We start from the raw sequence: 23206 nt of genomic DNA on the forward strand, positions 1-23206 counted from the left end.
CGTGCTTTGCCCCTGTGCAAAATTTCAATGTTCATTACATATTATTTAGGAGACTATTTGGTATTATATTGTATATATTCTTCCTTCGCTTGTTCCGTAGTTCGAATGTTCTGTAGTTTAGTCTTCGCGTTCTCTGTACGAGCTACAGTAGCACTCGCACTTGTTGTGTAAGGTTAGGACTACATTACGTATTATAGTCTAACTTGTATTTATTGCGCGTTTAATAGGCATTACCCCCGGGCTTTACTGGGGTCCGCTCCTCCACTCTCTGCACGCCCCTCCTTCCTTTTCTTCTCTTTCGGCTCCGCTGGGTCTGGTCCTGGTGAATTTGTCGTTTTTATGCTTCGTTATTAAAGTTTACCAGCCCAGCACAGTCTCTAGTCCGTCATTGGGAGCGTGCAGATAATTGTGGATCTTTGGGCCCCCCCGGGGATCAAAGTTGTTAATTGGATGCAGTCGCTCTCAGGGTCTAACCCACACGTGGGATCCCCACTCACTCCCGCCATCAGATCTTAGGGAGCAGGCTGCACCCACCCACCCACCCACTCCGTGAATTTGTCGTTTTTATGCTTCGTTATTAAAGTTTACCAGCCCAGCACAGTCTCTAGTCCGTCATTGGGAGCGTGCAGATAATTAGCTGGTGTTAGCGGGAGGTTTTGGCCCAAAGGCGTAGATACTTTAGAGGTCAGACAACGCTACTATGTGAGTTTTCCATGGACTAAACCTCAGGTAGGTGACTTTTGACAGTCTGACAGACATTTGTTTTCTGTATGTTTGGATAGGACGGCTTCATCAGAGCTATCAACTGATTAAGAGTAGAGTTCGGTAGGCAGGAGTCTCGCTCCAGTTGAAACCGCTCCTCATTCTATTCGATCAGCATACAGATATGGTTGGTTTTTGACGACGCCTCAGGGGAGTCGTCAAGTGGTATATATTGCATTCCGTCTGCAAAAATTCTAGGAATTGCACAGGCATTTTTCCAAGAATTCTAGTACTCCACAGTATGCTTGGTATGCAAGTCCCCCCTTCCCCTAAATCTGTTCCAGATGTTTCTCTGGTATGCAATGGTGGAATGTAGGTCACACGGGGATAGTACATTTCTGGCTGTAGGTTTATGTTACAGGTGGGCTAGTATATTGTGCCAGGTATAGTGCGACAGGGAAGTTCCAGTCTATTTCTGATTTGAGCTGTATTGTTGTACCCTCAATCGTCGTCATGGCGAGCCAATAATACATTTTTATTGCCAGTCTTGTTGTGGTTTGTCCATATAGTTAAACATGATGGGATGGAACTAATTCTGTCCGGTCTCCAAACTCACTGTCAGCACGGCCAAAGGCGAGGAAGCAGCCTTGTTTCGACCGTTCATCGCCGGTGATCTCGCGAAACGTTAACTTGGCGCGCCGTTATTCGGTAACTGAAACTAATAAAACTAAATATCATCAATGATTCTGCTTCTACTACAATGTACTACAAGAACCCAAGTTACTCTGAATAAGCATCTGGATTTCAATATGGTTTCAATGACGCTAAGCTTCCAAATCGGTTTTGATTACGCAATCTCAAGTACAGTAATTGGCTTTATATGAAATGTGTAAGAATGGTATATAGGAAAAGTTAGGGATTTTTCTTAAAGACTTGCAAATATGTAAGACCACTTGTTAGAAACAGTCTATGCCATTGAACACACACAACTCTAGAAACCATGTGGGGGGAACTTTGATGATCAGTTTATTAGTTATGTTGCAAAAACAACTGCACAAAACAAAACAAAACAAACCTACTGTCCTCTAATCTCCAAGCAGATCTTGCGGNAACCTGCATTGACGTATGCAGGCTTTTTGTGTACATGTATACAACTGTTCACTTTAATTCTTTTCACAGTGTGCTTGGAGCTTATGTTAAGTTGGCTTCAAGGTAGAAGCCTTTAACTTTAAGAAGTAATGAAGACAGAAGCAGAAGCATTAGAAATAATTAATAAGTCATTTCTTAATCAGACTGACATCAAACCTTTATCCGCTTTACGTCATAAATGAATGAATGAATGAGCTTGCTTTTTGGGGTTCTAGGTTCAAACAAACTGGACACAAAACTAAAATTTACGGAGGTGAGGTGAGAGCAATTACCAGTTATGTAATAAAGGGAGAGAGAATACAGACATGAGACTCACATCTGTCATCGTCCTGAATCCCTCAAAACTACCAGACAGCAGAGAGCCCTTCGCTGCCAGTCCGGCGTTGTTGATACAGACGTCCACGCCACCATGTTCCACCTCGATGTTGTCAAACATGGCTCTGATCTCAGCTTCCACTGTCAGGTCACACTGGACAGGATACAGCTGTCCTGCAGCACCTGCCTGCTGCAGCTCAGCTGCAGTTTCCTGCAGGTATTAAAAACAGATGCAGTGAGTGCTGGTAAGGGCAGCAACCCTCTCTCTAGCCTTGCAAGATCATGCTACAATGCTCAATGTCTTATGCAGCATAATGAAAGAGCTCTGAGTGAAAGGTCACAAGTTCCAAGTGTAATGGCCATGACCTTTGACATAAACACCCCTAAACATTTCACAAGTTGCAAAAGCAAAGTCTACTTGCCCAGGATTTATATTTGCATAATTGTATGAACATATGTTTTTTAATCTTTTTACGTGGGCATGCCATGGTGTATGTTTTGGCCACCTAGCAGCTTGCTCTGCATGGAACTGCAGGGGTGTTTTTGTTAGAATTTCCCTGGGAAAATATTACAGAACAAAGGAAAGATGGATAACCATGATTATTTAGTATGCAGGTAGCTTAGACATAGATGCACATAATGAATTGCAAGTTATGCAAATCAGCAATTAATGTGCATACTTGATAAAAAAATCCATATTTGCAGTGTTTTCCATTATAGGACTCAAATGCATGTAAAATAATATAGTTTGTAACATTATGAATAATACAAATGGGTGTAATTTGCATAATCAATGCAAAAAGTGCCATGATACGAAGTGGTTTAAGTAATGGTGAAAGGTGTACATAACCAAGCACAGATTATGTAGATTTGGAAGTCATTTGCATAATCAACAAGACTGGCAATAAAAATGTATTATTGCCATGACGACGATTGAGGGTACAACAATACAGCTCAAATCAGAAATAGACTGGAACTTCCCTGTCGCACTATCCCTGGCACAATATACTAGCCCACCTGTAACATAAACCTACAGCCAGCAGAAATGTACTATCCCCGGTACAGCACAATGGTCTGCCAGTGACCTAAACCAAGGAGGTTGAAAGACCTCCTTGCCTAAACCTACAGCTGAGCACTACAGAAGTATTTCCTGTCTGCCTGTGGCGTATGGCTTGAACAAGCTCTAGAAAAGAAAATGTATCCTTCATAACATAACATAAAAACCAAGACAACGTGATCCATTGTGCAGAGTTCCCTGTCTAGTTTCAAAGGACAAATTCCTCCAGGGAGCAAGTGTGACCTACATTCCACCATTGCATACCAGAGATACATCTGGAACAGATTGGGGGGGGGGGGGAGGGCTTGCATACCCAGCATACTGCATTCCTGTGGAAATGCCTGTGCAATTCCTAGAATTTTTGCAGACTGAATGCAAAATATACCACTTGACGACTCCCCTGAGGCGTCGTCAAAATATTTCATAGCGTTAGAGATATGAGGTCTCCGAACTCTTGTTTTGCATTAATTTCAAAGTAAATTTGAAATCTTATACTATTATAAAGAAAAAGAGGGGCAAGAAGAAAACTACCAGTAATTGCAACTCATTCTAGATCTACATCATGATGCGTATTTAATAAATCAAGGTTAAAACCTTGGTCTTATTAACTTTCAAGAAGTCCCAACAAGGAAGTTACAGTCTGTGTACAGAGCACTGTATCATACAGGCACTACAGCTAAATTAAACGCTTAGTAACGTTTCTGTGTGCAAAAGGCACCATGTTTGATAACCGTAATCTGAAGGTAGTTTCCTCCGTGGCATTAGACATTTACATAAGCTGGGGAAGGAGTTTAGCCGGCAGAGGAGTAAAATTGGCCACGGAGGAATCTGCTTGGAGATTATGATAACGGCGAACTTTGGACCCTCGTTACAGTTCATGATCAATCGAGTGATCCCCATGTTAACTGACCCGTATCTTGTCCACGTCCCGAGCACACCCCACCACCTTCATGCCATGCTGGACCAGTGCACGGGCTGTGGCGTTCCCGATCCCCACAGATGCGCCGGTCACCAGCGCTACACGGCCGACCCAACGCTCCATATCCTGATATCCGTAAGACCAAGCGCACTCGTGACCTAGGTGCTGACCTCACAACAGCGACATCTGGCAGTTTCGAAAAATACGGCAACAATGGGAACGTCTGGTTGACGTGCGAACACCTGTAACATGTGTAGTGTGTCGCTTTGACTTTACCGGGAAAATACCGGCAAACATTATAACTAATTATAAGAACACAACACTTAAATGATTTATGTCCACTGGTATATGACGCTGGATCACCTTTATCCGCCGGTAACCTATATTCGGTTTGTTTAAAAGCAGGATATTTTGGGAAATCACTTCGACGGATGGTAGTTTCAAACTGCAATATTTTGAAGATATTGCAACTTGAAACCACCGTTTGTCGACTTGATGTTCCTAAATATCCTGACTTTTTTTAGACAACAGATAAAGGTTACCCAACGAATAAAGGTGAAGTATAATTATTTCTATATATATTTATATCATGAATACATTATGCGAATGATTTATATCGTCTACCCCTGGCAAAGTAAACATGTAACGTTACTCCCCATACCAAATCTTAGGTCGAATGATTTGTATACGTTAACAGCATATGTTCAATGGTCTCTAGATTTGTACGAAAAGTATCTTTTAAATCGTGTCCTTTTAAAGATACATGTGTAGTAGCTGAAGCAACTAGGCTCTGGAAAACGTATTTACTTGTTGTGTTTGTGGAGTGCTTAGGGGTTTTTGAAGACAGCTATCCCCGCGGCCCAGTAGGCAAGACTTCAGGGAAGCCAGGGACATGCAGAAAACTGGAGGAAAAGGGTATCTCCATGCGGCAGATACGAAAAAACCGTTATTGCTAATGGGGATCTCAACTAGGCAGGAAAACACAAAAGTAAATAACGGTTTTCCAGAGCCTGGTGCCTCAGCTACATCCATGTATAGGGACTTTGGGGGCGGAACCCAATTCCCCCACCCAACAAAAGACACCAGGAAACAACCTTAACAGGAACTGATGAGTCCATGGTAGGGCTGTGTCATTGTGACTCATGGTGAAGGTGTGTGAAATAGGTCTTCGTGATCTATATCACCCCCCCCCCCTCCCCCACACACACACGAGTTATCGTTTTCAGACGGACAGACAGATAAACACACACACACACACACGAGGAGGGGGCGCAGCTACTTAAAACATAACCTCCGTTTTTCTACGCAGGTAATTACATGTATAAGATGACCCAAAGTTTCAAAGCCAGCTGGCAAAAGAAGTGCAAAAACCGTGACCAACATTCATTTTTAGGTACTACGGACTGTCATCATTGTCGGTCATTGGCACGGAACGATCAGCCACGGTGCAGTATTGCACCTGGTACCTGTTGTTTTTACCTGTTGCACAATGCGTGAACATGAATGAGCCCTGACTCGATTATTCGGGTCACTTCCGCATTTCGCCGAAACGAACATTGAGTGCTAGCAACCGTCACAAATGAGCAGTTGAACGTCTACACTTCAGACGACATGGCCAACTATTTGTCGAGACACGTCTTGTTGGTGCTGATTGTTCTGTGGTGGACTAGCTGTGGGCGTGTTGAAGGTGCGTTTGCATCATGTGTTGTTATACTATTACATATAGTGTGATTTGACGTTCAGCTAATTAGAGAAGTCAAGTTTTGGTGCCTTGTAGCTAGTGTGCCCGGGTGTAAGGCACCCATATTGGTGTGTACGCACGTCTGTTTAGCTTCAAATACTGGCGTCGAGGGCTGCAACATAGAAGAGGAGAAAGTACACAAATATGCCTATATCTAAATTAAAGACATATGCCAGGAAGTATATGTGTGACACTTTTATTAGTCAAGAGTTGAATGTCGCGTTGGAATTTGTCCGAGAACACTTCCTTTATTTGGGAACCATGGGCGTAAACATTCTAAACATATTCGTCATCCACGAATAGGTCAACTTTGTTACCGAATTAACCTAGCTGTTGGACTGAAGGGCCAGATCGTAAAATCGACTATATCTACCGGAGAAGACGTTATGATATCATATCTAAAGTTGGTTCTCCCGCAAAGGTTACAATTCGGATGTACATGTGCTTGGTACTAGCAAAATTGCTCAGTACGTCCTCACTCTAAGCCGGGTTCACTGTGCGTAACTATATTCAAGTTCGTATGAGTTCCGTATGGAGTTCTTAGACTCTACCAGGCTCCACAGGTCGCTGAAAAAATAGGAGAACGTGGAGAAATATAGACACATAACATGCCAGATGAGTTAGCTGACCGAAGAGTATGGTTTGCAACCAGGTAACCTCGTTGAAATGTTATCTGTCTATACATGTGTATTTGTTCGATTCCTAATATTTTTCTAGCGCTGAGCTGTGGAGCCTGGTAGAGGCTAAGACTTCCATACAAATCTTACACGGACCTGGATATAACGTTATACATGTAACATTACGCACGTGTGAACCCACATTTAGTGAGTGAGCTGAGCTTGTCTCAGTCACTATGTTTCTGAGCCAGGCAGAAGAGAAGCTGTTCCAGTCTGGAGTGTTAGTTCAGCGGTCAGAAGTGGTCTCTTGGCCTTGCACTGCGCAAACTCGTTCAAAAATAACACAACTTGTTACCTCAAGAAATGACTGGGCTTTTCTTTGTATCCAAGCCAACCATCGGTGCTAAAATATATTTCTGAGTAGACGCAAGTGTTTGGAAAGGTAAATGTTAGATATAACGTTACATGTTGATTAGCAGCTGAAACACCTTACGTACGTTTCGATGGGTTCTTTGTTCCACAACACAGATCGGCATGCGAAGGTAAACACCACCGACGAAAGTTCGTCTGAGCCATGACACCCCCCCCCCTCCCCTCCGGCTTCCTAGTTTAAGAATGATGAATTTATTGCAATAAATTTTGTGTAAATGCTTACTGCAAGTAACGTGAAAGGGACGGACAAAGAATGTAGGACAATATTTTGTTTCATGACGCCTTGCTGACTTTAAAAATGTTGGAAGACTTTTGGCGCCTTCTCTTTTAGGGACCATTACGTCATGTACATGTTGCCATAGCGTGAAACGGTCATGGCGGAACAAGTCTTTCCCATAGCGCTAAGCTTCAAGCTGCGTACCGCAAGGTATTGTGTAACGCAAAGGGTGTGACGCTTCGGTGCACGGGTTCGGTGCGCATTGTTGTAAATAATTGGAATGGACATTTCAATAACTAGTGTTTGTTTGGCTGAGAGAGATCAAATTAGTTTGCGCTCAGAATGGGATTAAGTATGACAGCAAGAAGTCACGCACTAAAACATTGCTCGCGGTGGGGGTCACAGACAGTAGGTATACATAGGATTGGGTTGGACAATGTTTTTTGGCGTTAACGTTCTATCGCAGCCCCCACCCACAACGCAATGCTTACACATGCAAGTCACGTTACAGAAATTATTATATTTATTGCGATTTCTGTCTTCTTTTGATAATCTACGTGTATATGTTTGTGAATATGTATTTGATGTAACCTGTGTGTTAGCATAATGGGTCAAAATGTATACTAAGGGTTCTTCTCCCATCTATTCTCAAAACATGTGACCATGTGACTAGCGTGCACGTACATTCGAAGAATAATTACTTGACAATTGTACATGTTACAATATGTGGCAACAACTAGTAAACGACGAGGCTAATCCATCCTATCATAGATAATAGCATAAGAGTTATTATTATTCCTTATGCATTAATAATTCAGTCTCACTTTTGGAAAAGTACAAATATATTGACCTCTGTATGCGGATATATGAGTTGAACATAACAAAAGTATATTGAAAACATCAGTCTATGTACAAGATAGGGTGAGGTGTGTGTAGTGGCAAAGGGCCTGTATCAATACCTCTCTCTTTACTGTAACGTCACACATGTCATCACATTGACTTGAGAAGACTGTTCGCGGCTACATGCGCTAACGGTAAACAGTCTTCAAGCGTGTCCCCCGCTGCAACGTCACGGTTAATTTACAGACACAAGGCGCTGTAGACAGATAACAGAAGGTGCCTGGAGCGATGCTGTTGTGGAATCCACCTGCTGAGGTATAACCCTGAACTGAACATTCATCGTTCCTTTGTTTAGTTATCCTCATTAGAATGTTTTTATACAAAAACGCACCTGTAGTTCCAGAGCAAGCTGATAGGGGCCCAAACCTACACAACATTTAACTCGCATCAAAAGCTATCTGTCATAAAAATATGAAGATCATAACCCACGACGTTCTGCTGCAGTACCAATGTCACACACCAGGGAGGGAGGGGACAAAATCGACCTTGACCTTTGTCTTCGCAAACCCTACCCACATACAAAAATGTTATTTCAATCCATCCAGGGGTTCAGAAGTTATCCGATCACAAATATCCAGAAACACAACAAGCACACACACACACACACACACACCAAAAAATAACTCCATTTTTCCAATGAATACACATGTTCCGAAGACAACTTTTGAACGACAAAACAAACAAAAAAAATTGCTTGTCCAAAATTTGACTGTTCAACTGCATATTTCATTCCATTAACACTGACATGCCCCGGAGAGGAGATAGGCGCCGCCAGGGGACTAAAATGCCTATTGATACAGCACAACATGTTGTGCTGCCCCTACGGCTAATTAATCAGCCTACGGCTGATTAAAAGGCTATGGGACGAACGAACGAACGAACGAACGAACGAACGAACGAACACTGATTAGTTCATATCTACAGAGAAGCAACAGATACAAGAGGTGTCGTCCATAGACGTAAAAGCTGCAGCTGGATTTGTGGAATTCCAAACACGCTGACCATGTAGTGCAGAAGCATTGAGTGCCAATGGCATAGAAACTTGGCAGCTTATTCACAGCCTGAGTCTGAACAATGTGAATGGTTGTACGTGAACTGGAATAGAGAAGGGGGAAGATGGTCCTGTGCAGTGAAGCGTGTATCTCTCTCGACATGGCTAAATTTCGCCATACATTCGCAAACTGGCTCAAAGCACCAATATGCGTAATTTGCCGTCTGAAATGGTGAAGTTTTGTAAATCAATGATATACTAAGTATTCAATTGGAGCCGACGACGTGTATTGTAAAATGTGTGTCGGGAGTGATTGACATCGACTTCTAACAACCACAGCAATCAGATATCATCACAGAGCCTGTCACCGTTCATTTCTTTCAAAGAAATACCACGTATTTTTACACACTTATGAAAAATGACGTCAATGCTAATGTGACAAGTATTAATCGGCTTTGGCAGTCGAATACCAACAAGGAAATATGAGAGAATAACTCTATTCAGTGTTAATCCTTTTTATGCCTTGTGCAAGAGTAAACGACCGATAGAATTACACGTGCTTTCGACACAAAATACTCCGTAAGCAACTAAACGTTGATGTACAGTTTCATTGAAGCTTAAACTTGGGTATGAGTAGACAATTTGTGAACAAAACATGAAACCCCAGTGGTGCCTGTTGTAGTTACAGGGTTTAAGAGTTGTGATACCTGCTAAGCTTATAAGCCTAGTTAAAATAAAACCTCAAAGCATTTTTAAACACTGTCCGCAAGAGACGGATGTTTTCAAGCTTACAAAATGAATTCACTGGATTTCTTGACCCCGTGTATGATGGAACTAAAAACTATAACTATAACGTTAACGTTACATGTGAATGGGCTTAGTTGCGCGACAATGGAATATGGCAGAACTATCAAACAACAATACAACAACTTCTGCAGGGCTAAGTCATCTATCCTGCGTTTAACGTTACAATTGCAAAATACTATCGACAACGTGGTAGTCATGCATAACGTTAAATGATTTGGTATCGCTTTTGAAATGAACCATGAAGAAATTGTAGGTGGCTAGGAGTTGGCGTTATAACGTTAACAGAATATGGAAAATATCTGCCTGCTTACAAGCACTTCTCTTTCTATCTTTCTTTATATACATTACAGAGAAGATATAGAGCCACCAGATTAAACAGAGATATCATGATGTTTAGTGATGAATGAGTTTTTGTATGTACGATTTGGCTGTAGCTGTCAGTGCATCGTGAGCAATGTGTACATGCACGACAAAATGTCGACAATAACAAATCAGCAAAATCACTTGTCATCATGCAGGGCAAGCTAGATCCAGTGAAAGACCTCACATGCTACGTCTGTATGAGGACCTGTTCCAGACTAGCGGCTATACTCCTGATGTAAGGCCCGTGCGAGACGTCAGGACCCCCACCAACGTTACTGTCAACCTGGCGCTGGCTCACATCATAGACATGGTGAGGGAAAATAACTACATGGGGCTTTTAAACTAAGGGGTGTTCCTTGAAGTGGATTGCATTGATGCCACGACCAACATGCTGTTTGGCTTGTTATTTTATTTGTTAGTTGGGTGGGTAGTTTGTTTGTTTGCGTGCTTGGTAAGTTGCACGGTTTGTTTGTGTTTGTTTGGTAGGTTGGTTGGATGAGTGTTTGCCTGATTGATTTCTTGTATTGTAAGCTGACCGCACGTGCACGTGGACTCGGTCGTGGAATTTACAAGTGTTCATTTGCATAACGTCTCTGATTGGTTATCCTCCCAAATTGAGTTAATTGGCCACCTGTTTGTAGCGCGCGGGGACAAGTGTAGCCGCTGTGAATAGCAACTTTCAAAATATTCCAGTTTGAAACCATAGCTAACTCCGACTTTATTGTCTTTCCTGCTAGGACGAGAAGAACCAGATTCTGACTGCAGATGTCTGGTTGAGACTGGTGAGTTTGAAGTGTGTCTCTTTACTTATAATAATCTATACCATGTAGTGTCATTCACAAAGTTGATGCCAACCTCCATGCCAACATTTCAGCAACCTTAAACTCAATTGTAAACTTAAATCTTAATGTAGAAAAGTCTTTACAAGCCACTATTGATGGTTTTTCTTTTTCTTTATGATCCTACAATTGAGAACAGACGTAACTACATATCAAGAGTAACGTTATATGTTTCACAAACGTTTTACTGTTTCAGAAATGGATTGACGAGTTTCTGAGATGGAATGCGACCGAGTACGGTGGGATAGAATTGATCACGGTCAAAGCTGTCAAGATTTGGCGACCAGACTTCTTTCTCTACCACAAGTAAGCAAAAAAGAAAACAACAACGTTATGGAGGCATCATCAAGCAAATATTACTTTTGGAAACAATTGCTATACATCAAAACTGACACAATTACTGGATGAAGAGACTCTTTTTATACAACCATTACCTTGCTCACGGCAATTCTGACTGATTCACATTGCACTGCAGCATAGGTGTCGCTGCTTACTGATGTTGTCCCAAACAGTGATCGTTTATGCGGTGTTTACAATGTGGCCTCAAACGTAAAGGATTTTAAAACATGCATAACATCTATCAATTAACAGTAGTAGTGATGCAACAATTTTCATCTACTTTTTAAGATTGCGGTACCAAATGCAACGGTCTCATACAATGACTTGTACCTTTCCCACAGTGTTAACCACGAGTTTGATGGATGGTTGGAGGATGTCGTGATGATCTCTTCTGACGGCCTTGTTGACTGGAAAGCCCCCGCCGTCACCATGTCTGCCTGCCTGGTGGACGTGTCCGACTTCCCGTTCGACCGGCAGGCGTGCCCGCTGAAGTTTGGCTCGTGGAACCAACATGGTCGCCAGGTCAACTATGTTAATGAGAGTGAAGATGGAGACTTGGAGGACCTCATCCGGTAAGTTTTATCCCACTGGCAATCGGAAATATTGTTGTTGTTATTGGGAGGGCCTCAGATACTGTCCATGTATATCATCCTTTACTTGCGGCCTGGGGCTAAATTGCGAAGGGCTTGTTGTTGGCGGGGCTAAATCACCACTCGGCACTAACTCTTGTGACCTCAATACGATTGTAATTTTGCCAGTTACGGCCATAGATTTTGAACCACTTACCGGAAGGACTAGCCTGTGTTTACACAATCTCTCGCTGGCTGGGGTTAATGACCCCCGGCGGCAATACTATAGGGCCGGCCGCTAGGAGCGCGATTTTAGTCAGGCTACCGGAAGAACTACTATTCTTTTCGAGAAGTGTGTTGGTTCTTAAAAGTGGTACGAGGCGTGGCTCTACCAAAAAAAAACATGGGGCCTTGTGGGTTTTACATCCCTTCCGAAAGGACGTCCATACCTAGTCTTTGATACTGCAAATCTTCAAAGTTTTGCTGTGGTTTTATATTCACAATTTTCTCGCTGAAACTTTTAACGTCCGTTTTGCTATTTCAATAGAAACGTGGAGTGGGAAGTGCCGAAGATGGAGGTACAAAGAGACGTCCATGATTACAACGGAGTTCCGTATCCGGACGTGACCTTCACCATCCACATGACCCGGAGGTCAACGTTCTACGTCATCAACATGTTTCTCCCCTGCGCCCTGCTGGCCTTCGTGGTGGCGGCGACCTTCTACCTGCCGCCCGACTGTGGGGAGAAGATCTCGTTCGGCGTGGCGGTCCTGCTGTCCCTGGCGGTGTTCCAGCTGCTGGTGGCTGAGGCCGTGCCTCGGTCCGAAAACATCCCAGCCATAGGTACGGATAAACGTGTGTCCTTAAACCATTCCCGCCATACATATATAGGTACAACTATTTCTTAACCCGACTGCAGAAGTGTGTGTGTGTGCTGTACGAAGAATTTCTGCAATATGAATGAATGAATGAAAGACCTTTATTGTACATTCATGCCTCGACGGGCTAGGTACAGGTCACTGATAACAGACATGACTGATAACAGAATAACAAATATATGAAAAAAAACAACAGGATACAATTTAACTAGTTGAAGGTGCTAAGCTAACAGGATGGTCGACATCTTCTCGCTTCTTTGTACAGGTGTAGATATAAGAACATATAATGTTTGATATACAGGGTTTGTCTAGGCGCATCAAAAATAGAAATTTATCCGTTGCATTAAGATGTTCAAAATATGGGAACTCTTTTCTGATATATTCATAACAGAATAACAAATATATGAAAAAAAAAACAGGATACAATTTAACTAGTTGAAGGTGCTAAGCTAACAGGATGGTCGACATCTTCTCGCTTCTTTGTACAGGTGTAGATATAAGAACATATAATGTTTGATATACAGGGTTTGTCTAGGCGCATCAAAAATAGAAATTTATCCGTTGCATTAAGATGTTCAAAATATGGGAACTCTTTTCTGAATATATATATATATATATAAGAAGACAATTACCTGAGTGAAAACGGAGATATTGCAATAAGTTGGTGTGCTAGTTTGCTTGTCTGTGAGTCTGCAGCGCGGTATTCTGCCAGGAAGTAAGATGAAGATGAAAATGGTGTATGTAATAGGATACTTGGAGAAATGGAGGTCTGGTTTGGCTCTGGTTCAATGTTGTAGACAGGCAGGAAGTGATTGAGTTGGCTTAGTAACATACATCCAGTTGGGTCGATAAGGATACTCATTAATATATAGTCTGTCTCATATAGCGTTATAGTGTAGCTGGTGTGTTGAGGTTTTTTTGACATGAAAGCATTTTAATGAACTGTTTCTCAGTACAAACATAACGTTATATTTGCTAATTTGGACTCTTTTGTTGTAAATTTTGGACTGATGATGATAACGGAATTGACTATTTCCACAGGCCGTTACATCTTCGTGTCTATGGCCCTGATGTCAGTCTCTCTCATCGCCACTGCGTTCGTCATCACGCTGGGCGACTCCGTTGAGGACAGCAAGCCGGTTCCTGATTGGGCGCGAAAAGTGTTCCTCAAGTACATCTCCATGGCACTGCTCATGGGGAACCAATCGCAACGCAGGTGGGGGTCACGTGAGCACAGCTACAGCCCACCAACCACCGTGAAGCTTACGGAGATGAATGGCTTTGTAAACGGGAACGGCATGTATTCTGTCAACTATCCGAGTATCCGATCAACAACCTACAAAGACAGCCACCCCGCATTGGAGAAACAGCTGGAGTACCTGAAGAAAGTACAGCGCGCGGTAGAGGAAATATTGTCCAAAATTAAGCGCATGGACTCATTGCACAGTGTCCACAACGAGTCGAAGATACTGGCCAAAGTTGTGGATAGGATCTTCTTGGTGCTTTACGTCATTGCTTGCGTCATCACCCTGTTGGAGACCTTTATCAACGTCGGAAGACAATAGACTGATCCTGTCAATCATAATTAGTAGTTCAACCAATGACAGCATGACCATTAGCGGTTCGAGCAAGAGAGCTGCTGCATGTCCGTCTATTTACATTTGTATCATGTAAGTTCATATGTATCGACAAATGTCATTATGAAAGAAGACTAGACTTTACATTGCCAACACATGCAAGAAATTTATTGGGACTTGCCAAAATTTTCGGCTGACTCGTCTTGTTGCTACTGCCGGGAAGTGACGTCAGAGACCACAGCAACGGGTCCTAAGTGCCAGATAACCTGTGTCGCCCCCGTCTCTGTTCAATGCCGGACGGTGGGGTCGAATTTAATCTGCGTCCTTCGCTCCTCTTGCAAAGAAATCCGGTTCCGAACCTGATATTTTAACTCTATCCAGCGAAACGTGGTGTCCTATCAATTTTTTCAGGGGTAGGTCACGACGTCTATTTGTCGCCAGGTCCCGAGTTGATTTTAACTGGAAGTTGAAAAAAAATCCAGGGTCCCAGTCGTGGCCCCAAATAGCCCGGTAGCCGCAGGGTTCACACCCAAATGTGCGGAAAACAGCTCGTGAACTACCCGGAGAGGCCCCTTTCCCAAATGGGACAGTAGTATAAGTCGAGTTGGAACATTTGACATTATACCTACAGAGCGTTGTGAATATGCCAATGGCAGAGATAAGAGAAAAAATAGAAATAGACTGTATTTCATTTTTCATTCGTTCTGAACCTATAAACTATATCCATGTCATACATGCATGTTATTCAAGACAACCCGAAAGTTTTTTTTTTTTTGCAATATCATTTGGACAGCATTGTAAAGATTATTTTCTTCATGACAAAAAAACATGATTGTATATATCTCACTGGAGCTGCGGCACATTGATGGCGGCACTGCGCCCTTAATTGGATTTGTGTTACCCTTGACTTTAAAACGGAACATCATGCAAAATGTAAAAATATGACTAAAAAACAAAAATCGTAAAGAGATTCGATTTTAACGATGAAATTCATCTTTCTTGGCCGCAGCGACACCACCAACGTTACAGCTTCTGAAGTAAGATACTCGTGTAGAATATGCATAACAGTTTTTCTTTATTTGCATATTCGGACTCATAGTGAATTGCTCCATGTTGCGATATGCTCATGGGAAAAATATCTATTCGTTCGGAAAACATATGTTAAGTAAAAAAATATCTCCGAGTTTTCCTCGAATCCTCCACCATTTGACCCATTTACCACATTAAAACGTTATGTTCCAGATTATATAACTTCACATCATGAATACATTATCATAAATATCACGTCAATAATTCAAAGATGATAAGGGACATTATAGCAGCGGTAAGGAAGAATAAAGCTATAACGTACTTGATACGACATTTAGCCTTGTTGTTGCTTGGCGGGGTAAACATTGGATTAGGAAGTCGTGGTTGTGAAGCAGTGCGTGTTGTGTCCACAGCACTGGGAATGAAACTTTATCCCTACTTCAGGTTTGTTTTTACACGTTTCTGTTCCTGTTCTATACCGCTACACAAGGCTACGTGCTCACACGAGGGTTACCAACACAGAAAGCTTTCCTTGTGGACATCCAGTCATGCCTTCTCTGACTAAAATGTTGAAGTAAGCATGCGTCTATGTCAGGTTAAACATCAAGGTTATATATGTAAGAAACGCCAAATAATAGTTACTCAAACAACTGGATGTGATTTTGAAAACGGACGTTTCAGGTAGCATATCGTATGTCAGTGACATTACATTCTCATCTACATGGTTGTACCTAACGGTACATGCTTTCCCTCACCAAAGTGAAATATCTCCCATTTTCATACCTTTGCCCTTATCAGCATACGTGCTCATTTGCATAATGCCTCTGATTGGTTATCTTCCAAATTGAGTTAATTGACCACGTGTCTGTGGCGAGTGGGGACAGGTGTAGCGCTGTGCCAGGCACTAGCTTACATGAACATGTATCTCAGGACATCCGCGTTGTTTTTGTCGTCTAGCCAGAAGGTCGCCGAATCTCACATTCGCCCAAGAGTTGGGCGGCGTATTTTTCGCCGAAAAATCTACAATATCACACTGAATGGGGCATATCTAAAACACAGAAGTCAGAAAAAGGAAATTCTGTTTTTTTCCGTGTCACAACGAGAAGCGGTCAAAGACATCAAGGAAGGCGCCAGACTTGAACTTGTCTTCTTCTAGCAGGGTGAGCAGGTGCTGGGCGGAGTCGTCCGGGTTCTGGATCAACCCTTGGGACTCCATAATCCTACATCTAGGAAGTAAGGAGAAGAACGTGTGTAAACACATTTAGCACTTCGAAACCAATTATTTTCTCGGAGAGACACATAACTGTGAGCCTCCGATATCAAAAGACACAAAAACGATGTTCAGCCTGTGTTAAAACATCTCTTAACTCACTCAAAAACCATCATTCATTCACGACGGGGGCGATACAAGTCAAAATTTACATATCTCTTAACTCATCAACCTTCACTCAATCATGACGCGATACAGGCTTCGTTTCACCTTTAAGTTAAACCTCAAGTAGGTAACGCGTCAGAATGAGAAGAAAAGCAGTAGGATCGGTTAGCCTGTGGGGCACAATTAATGTTGAACAAAAACTTCACCAGGACTGCATTCAAGTCCCGTAGACTCACCCGTCTTCAACTTTTTTGACTCCACAAGACTTGATTGTGTAATACATGTCTGTGACCATCGGACCCGGGGAGTAGCTGAGCACGCGTACATCCGGCTCCTCCTCCGCCATCACCTGATGGGACAGAGTACAACCAAACGCGTAATTGGATACGATGATTTCAATGATGTTGAACAAATAGCCTAAATTCCCCAAGCGGAGGTTAGGCTCAGGCTTGTCTTTTGGACGTCGTTAGATATATGTTTTTGTCGGGGTTTTTATTTTTGTCGGCGTTTCTTTCTTTCTGTATAATGTATCATTCTTTGAGTTAGATCAGTATACCGACTACCATTGCACTACCACACAGGTCACGGTTTGGGTCATTTCAACTTGACAAAGGACAAAGAACTGACCGAAAGCTTGTTATCAAGCGGTCGTAATTTGTGTACGGAAACAACGTTAAAAAAAACTTTAAATGATTATATGATAAGAAAAGAAATGAAGTTTGTTTTCCTACTTGCAGAGGGGGAATTCAGCAGGATCATCAGTGGACTGATAATGACCTGTATAAACTCACTCACCTTGAAGAACATGTTCCTGGCTGCCTTGCTGCTACAGTAGAGGGAATGATATTCCAGGGGCTCAATGGCAGCTCCAGAGCTGATGTTCACAACAGTTCTTCTGACGCCAGAGCCCGAAAAGACCTTATATCAAAAAGTCAAGATTTGAAATTGTCACCAAATGAATTGCACTTGTTTTAAACATCACGCTACGACGTCAAATCGAAGCAACCTATTGTTATAGCCATGAAAAATTGTATATTTAAATCAGATTTTTTTCGTTGTGTGTGTGTTTCCAAAGCAATAACTTAGAAACCTCTGAATGGATAGTGGTGGCATTTAGTACGCGGGTAGGTGTTGTGAACACAAAGGTCAAGGTTGACATTTGGTCCTCTAGCGCTTGACCTTGGTACTGCAGCAGAACTTCCTTTTTTACATCCTTTGCCCTGGACATGCTATTGTCTTGTTAGTATGATTTTTGAGACTTGAATTTAATAAGTTAATTGTTGAGCTCCTCTTTCCACTTATTTCGCATGGCATCAGACCCTGCTTAGTATTCTACAAACATAACCTTATGTCCTGAGTTCAATGTCTTAAGCCCTCCTAGAAATTCACACCTCCATGAACTTGGCCGTCAGAGCGATGGCAGACGTCAGGTTGGTGGCGTAGTACTTGTTGAGAATCTGAGGATCAGAATGTTCGGCTGCCTTCTTGCTCAAATCGCCCAGAGTTCCCGCGTTGTGGATCATCATGGCGTTCTTAAAAGCGCCTATATATGTATCGAGACATGCAAATCGCTACAGTGAAAACGTGTAGAAACAACATACATGTACTAAGGCCACAACAAGTAAATTCTTATGTGGGTGTTCAGCACCAAGGACAGGCATGCTCGCCTATGGCTGTATGCTGTTCAGCATCGGAGATAAGTTTGTTTACCTGTGTGCTGTGTGTGTGTGGTGTTCAAAACCAAGGACAAGTGTAGTTGCCTTTGATGTGTTGTCAATGAATGAATGAATGAATGAATGAATGAATGCATGGATTACTTGATACACTTAGCCGTGGTGTCAACGCGTACTATGTAACGTTAATTGGTTCGCAAGATTTGATGTTGCCCTCCCCCTAACTAGGGCAACCCTGTTATTGATGTAATTATAGCTCCGCAGTCGGCAGACGAGATCAAATGAGCAAAGCAGAGCTAGAATAGAATAGATACCACGCTACACACCAACTGTGTCACTTTAACAAGAAACTTCAGGAAGGTTAAACAACAAAATGTCTCAAAGAAGCCATTTTCACGCCACGGTTTCAGTTCAATTGCTCATGGTCTCACAGTGCCCCCTAGTGACCCAAAACAAAAATGCAGGTGTTTCGTTGACACAGGGAAGAGGATACCTGAAGTTGATTGGCTAACGCGAACTCTGTCACTAATATGATTGGACAAAGCTGACCAATGGCAAACAGGTACATTTGATAGACGGGGTAAAATGTACCGTAGGTTTTAATTGATACCTACCATTTGGCAATCTCTACCAACGAGACTGCTTAAAACATTATCAAATTGACCAATCATAAAGAGGTAGTCAAGGTCTTTCGAATGCCACTTGGAATGGTAATAATAAAGATATCCGCAAGGCGACGCTTCTGTATCAGTAAGCCATTGCGCTGTGCAGCTATTGTTACCTTCGCCAGAAGGTTATGTTTTGAGCGTGTTTGTCTGTCTGTCTGTCTGTGTGTGCGTGTCTGTCTGTTAGCAGCATAACTCGAGAAGCCTTGGATGGATCCGGATGATATGTGATATTGCAAGTTAGGGATATCAATGTCGTGTTGATTTAAGAATCATTTAAACAGAAAGGAAAAATCTAATAATTCACTGGAGTAAGATACAGGGGTAAGAGCGAGCAGTAGATTACTCTATCCCTACAATCAGTTGTATAGGTTTGAATATATTTTGTGGCACGTCTCTGGACTTTTTCAAGGGAAGTAATAAGGTTATGAATGTGGGGTTGGGGAGAGGGACCAGATCATCGAGCAGTATAAATTTCTACAAGACTAAACTTCCTTTCAACAGAAAAGAATACACAGATCGCGCAAGAGTTGGCATTTATCTATTTATTTGATACATAGTAACATACATATTAGAGTATATACGTAACGGGTTGGTATACAAATAAACCGTGTTAATTTTGAAGTCACTACGAACGTAATGGTTGTTTCTTACAATTATGTCAGGAGCCGGACATTAACGTCTCTGGTCCTAAGCCCGACCCATGCATAATACCGATCTAGTTGGAAAAACAGGCACTGCTGCGATATGCACGAGTGTCCATTCATGATACAGGCCCGTTGGATTCCAGGCTACGCAGTGCCCCCGACATGTAGATATTGTGTAACAGTTGACTACCATACTCTCTTGATAACCACAGGGTCTCAACATATGTAGAACATAGGTCGGGATTAGGACCACTCACGTTACCAACTAAAGATAACAGGGCACATACGAGAGCGACAAATATTCCATTGAGCATATGAAAATTAAAGAGAAATGTTACATAGCAATTGAATCCATACATCTGCCATTACATAAGTAGAAAAATCTAGAATGACTTTAGCATCTAGAACTAGGATGTCTACAGAGCGGTGACCTCAACATTCTGACTGTCACGTGAAGAACGCCTCTTCAATAAGTTGGCTAAACTCTCGCGAGTCAAGGCGAGAGCGAAGACGACACAGTGACATAATGGCATTGCTACTACAACAGCTAGTACAGCTACAATAGCGGCTAGGACAGGATTCCCCCCATAGTCAAGGGGGGAGTAGATGTAGGGAAGTTCGTCCTTTCCAATCCCACCTGCGGCCCAGTAGATGACAGTAAAGAGAAGGTAAACAGCCCCAAAGATCAAAGGGTAAACAAAATGTAGCAGTCGGCATGGCAGACCGCTGACCATTACGTCTATCACTATGGTAACAGCATTCATGATGTGGATAAGGATATCACGATCTTGAGCGCTATTATCGGCACCACCAACCAATCCCCAGAACAAAATCGTGATTAAAATCCCTGCGGCGAAGGCTACGTTGTGTAACACCCAACAAAGTTTGTACTGCCATGGTATTTGCAGGTTTTGGGCAGAGTCCTGGTCGACGCTCGTTTGGATTGTTCCGCCTCCTGTGGTGGTGGGTGAAATGGTAGATCCCGTCGCCATGACAACATCAGACGACAGGTTCTCGTCTGATGTTGCTTCACGCTGGGAACGAGACTTGTAGTAGTCAATAAAGCAGAGTGTAGCGCTCAGTAGAATGTGGAGTGTGAGTAAGACGTAGCACCATTCAGTCAGGTGTATCCAGAGTATTTCCTGTGGCAACAGGATCAAGACTCCGTGTATAATGGAGAAAGCTATCACCTGGTACACGCATACTGCAGCTCGGTACAGCACGAATGGCAACTGGTTTCTGTTGCTCAGCCACTGAAAACAAAATAAATAGAGCGTGAGAAAGAAATTCAATCCAAGTTGACCTAAAAACGTTTATTGCACAACCGATATCGAATCAGATCATTGACTTCAACACCATGGCTTTATACAGCTTTAATTCACGTTTGTTCTAGTAAACAAATCAATGTTGTCCCAGTCGCGTGGACAAGTAATGAATAAGTTTCATGACTGTTTAGTCAGTCGATCCTTTTATTGTACAACTTCTATGTACCAGTCTGCGAACGGTACAGCAAGAATAGCAACTGGCTATTGTGGCTCAGCCACTGAAACAACAGAGGAATTAGAGAGCGTGAGAAAGTACCCGTGTTGATTTGATCATCTCATCCCAAGCGAGTAAAATAAGTGTTTATAGCTCATCTGTATACGTGTCTGTGTGTCTATCTCTCCTGTGTGTGTGTGTGTGTGTTTGTGTGTGTGTGTGTGTGTGTGCATATATATATATGTATCCCATACAGATGTATCTGGCATGTGGCCTGTTAAATGGTCTCTCATTTTCTCTATATACTCATACTTTGGTATGTGGCGAGCTTTATGGTCTCTCTCTCCCTCCCTCCCTCTCTATGTCTCTGTCTCTCTGTCTCTCTCTCACTCTTTCTCTCTCACTCTATCTCGCTCTCTCTCTCTCTCTGTCTCTCTCTCTCTCTCTCTATATATATATATATTTTATATACACATAATATATACTTCAATGGCACATTTGACTTAAACAGCTTACGCTCTTATTGTTCAATCAAACGTACATTGTAGCCCTTACCGTGATAGACAAGCTTCATGACTGTTTGTATCGCACAGCTTCGTTACTTATCAGAAAGGATAACACATGCTAAAGGCAACAACGCAAATGGCCTTCAGGTATTCTGTATGATCCCAAACCAATGGTATCCCGGCAAACCCAGCAATCTTACCGGCGTTCTGGTGAACACGTGGCGATCGTTGTGCGTCAGCCCAAACGACTTCAGGCGAAATTCGCTTCTCATTCGCTGTCCGCAAGTCATCTTGGAGACTGTAGGGTGCTTGCTTTGTGTTCAACTGCGCTTGTATAATGTTGAGAAAACTTCGTGTCACGTGACACGTGGGAAGCGGAAAGACAACTGTCTGGTATGTGACCTGCTTTAATGGGCTCTTTGCTCCGAGCGTATAGTCCAAAAAGAGTCTGGGCCAAAAAATAATTGCGCATTAATCAAAATCGTGTGTCTAGATAGATGATAAATTCCCTTTTATCGCTGGTGATATGAAAATGATTTGAGATGGATGCTTGTGCATTACTGTCATTAAGCCCCCTTTACAAATCAAGAATTTAGCTCGGCCAACTTGTCTGCGAGCTCCAAATGGACATTTTCGGCCGGAGTATGGCCGGCGTTTTGGCGATTATGCGGGCCTCGAGCGATTTTTTATGTGTTACTATCAAATACACCGTATGTATCGGCGTCAATTTGAAACACGTCCGAGTTTTCACTACAAAGCCAGGGTATTAAAGTCTGCCCTGGATACCGTAACCTAGACAATTATCCGCTGGTCGTCTTTGGGGTGCTTTACCCGACCCAGTGTGCAGATTTACCACTGGCTAAAAGGAGTACAGCTGGCCAAAGGGAGTCAGCCACTCCGGTACACAACACACTCCTAATTAGCAGCTCGGTCGGTGTTTGCGGGGTACTTGCAGCTCTGCGCTTAATTCCAGCGAGGCCTCGGTGGCGGTGTACGTTGAGCTCGGAGAGCTCGTCAATGGCTTGCCTGTAGCTCGACCGGAGCTTGTCCGAGCCATGGCCAATACTTGGCCAATACTCGGGCGGCAATCCAACGGTTTTAGACTCCTTTTTTTCGGTCGGATTTGTCCGAACTCTTCGGCCTCGCGCCAGACTCGTTCGAGGGCTTCCTACAATAACCTATAATTGACACCACGCTACTCACCAACTCTGTCACTTTACCAAGAAACTTCAGAAAGGTTAAAACAACAATTGTCTCATAAAAGCCGTATTCACAACACGTTTTCAGTTCAATTGTTGCTCATGGTCTCACAGTGCCTCCTAGTGACCAAAAACAAAAATGCAGGTGTTTCATTGACACAGGGAAGAGAATACCTGAAGGTGATTGACTAGCGCGAAGTCTATCGCTAATATGATTGGAC

At 42.7% G+C, this 23206-nt stretch overlaps 4 protein-coding genes across 4 annotated transcripts in view; 1 reads left to right on the plus strand and 3 right to left on the minus strand.

Moving 5' to 3' along the window:
- LOC118421569 (dehydrogenase/reductase SDR family member 11-like) overlaps positions 1–4320 on the minus strand; it is an 18227-nt gene extending 13907 nt beyond the window's left edge. The window contains exons 1-2 of the mRNA XM_035828917.1: positions 4134–4320; positions 2168–2377 (exon numbers count right to left, since the gene is read on the minus strand). Of these exons, the coding sequence (XP_035684810.1) occupies positions 2168–2377; positions 4134–4265 (342 nt within the window). The 5' untranslated portion in view covers positions 4266–4320. The remainder of the gene's footprint in view (positions 1–2167; positions 2378–4133) is intronic.
- Positions 4321–5633: 1313 nt separating this feature from the next.
- On the plus strand, positions 5634–15656 carry LOC118423507 (neuronal acetylcholine receptor subunit alpha-9-like). The gene is made up of 7 exons (XM_035831679.1): positions 5634–5829; positions 10366–10520; positions 10948–10992; positions 11246–11355; positions 11730–11960; positions 12505–12800; positions 13877–15656. The coding sequence occupies exons 1-7, from the start codon at positions 5754–5756 to the stop codon at positions 14398–14400; spliced, it is 1437 nt and encodes a 478-aa protein (XP_035687572.1). The 5' UTR covers positions 5634–5753; the 3' UTR covers positions 14401–15656.
- LOC118423522 (sepiapterin reductase-like) overlaps positions 15544–23206 on the minus strand; it is a 9482-nt gene continuing 1819 nt past the window's right edge. Inside the window, exons 2-5 of the mRNA XM_035831705.1 lie at positions 18208–18359; positions 17612–17734; positions 17053–17165; positions 15544–16667 (exon numbers count right to left, since the gene is read on the minus strand). Of these exons, the coding sequence (XP_035687598.1) occupies positions 16535–16667; positions 17053–17165; positions 17612–17734; positions 18208–18359 (521 nt within the window). The 3' untranslated portion in view covers positions 15544–16534. The remainder of the gene's footprint in view (positions 16668–17052; positions 17166–17611; positions 17735–18207; positions 18360–23206) is intronic.
- LOC118423512 (protein rolling stone-like) lies at positions 19793–23157 on the minus strand. The gene is made up of 2 exons (XM_035831693.1): positions 21987–23157; positions 19793–21054 (listed from the first exon to the last, which is right to left on the minus strand). The coding sequence occupies exons 1-2, from the start codon at positions 22074–22076 to the stop codon at positions 20218–20220; spliced, it is 927 nt and encodes a 308-aa protein (XP_035687586.1). The 5' UTR covers positions 22077–23157; the 3' UTR covers positions 19793–20217.

The sequence above is a fragment of the Branchiostoma floridae genome, chromosome 1 (genome assembly GCF_000003815.2).
Source record: "Branchiostoma floridae strain S238N-H82 chromosome 1, Bfl_VNyyK, whole genome shotgun sequence".
Taxonomy (NCBI): domain Eukaryota; kingdom Metazoa; phylum Chordata; class Leptocardii; order Amphioxiformes; family Branchiostomatidae; genus Branchiostoma; species Branchiostoma floridae.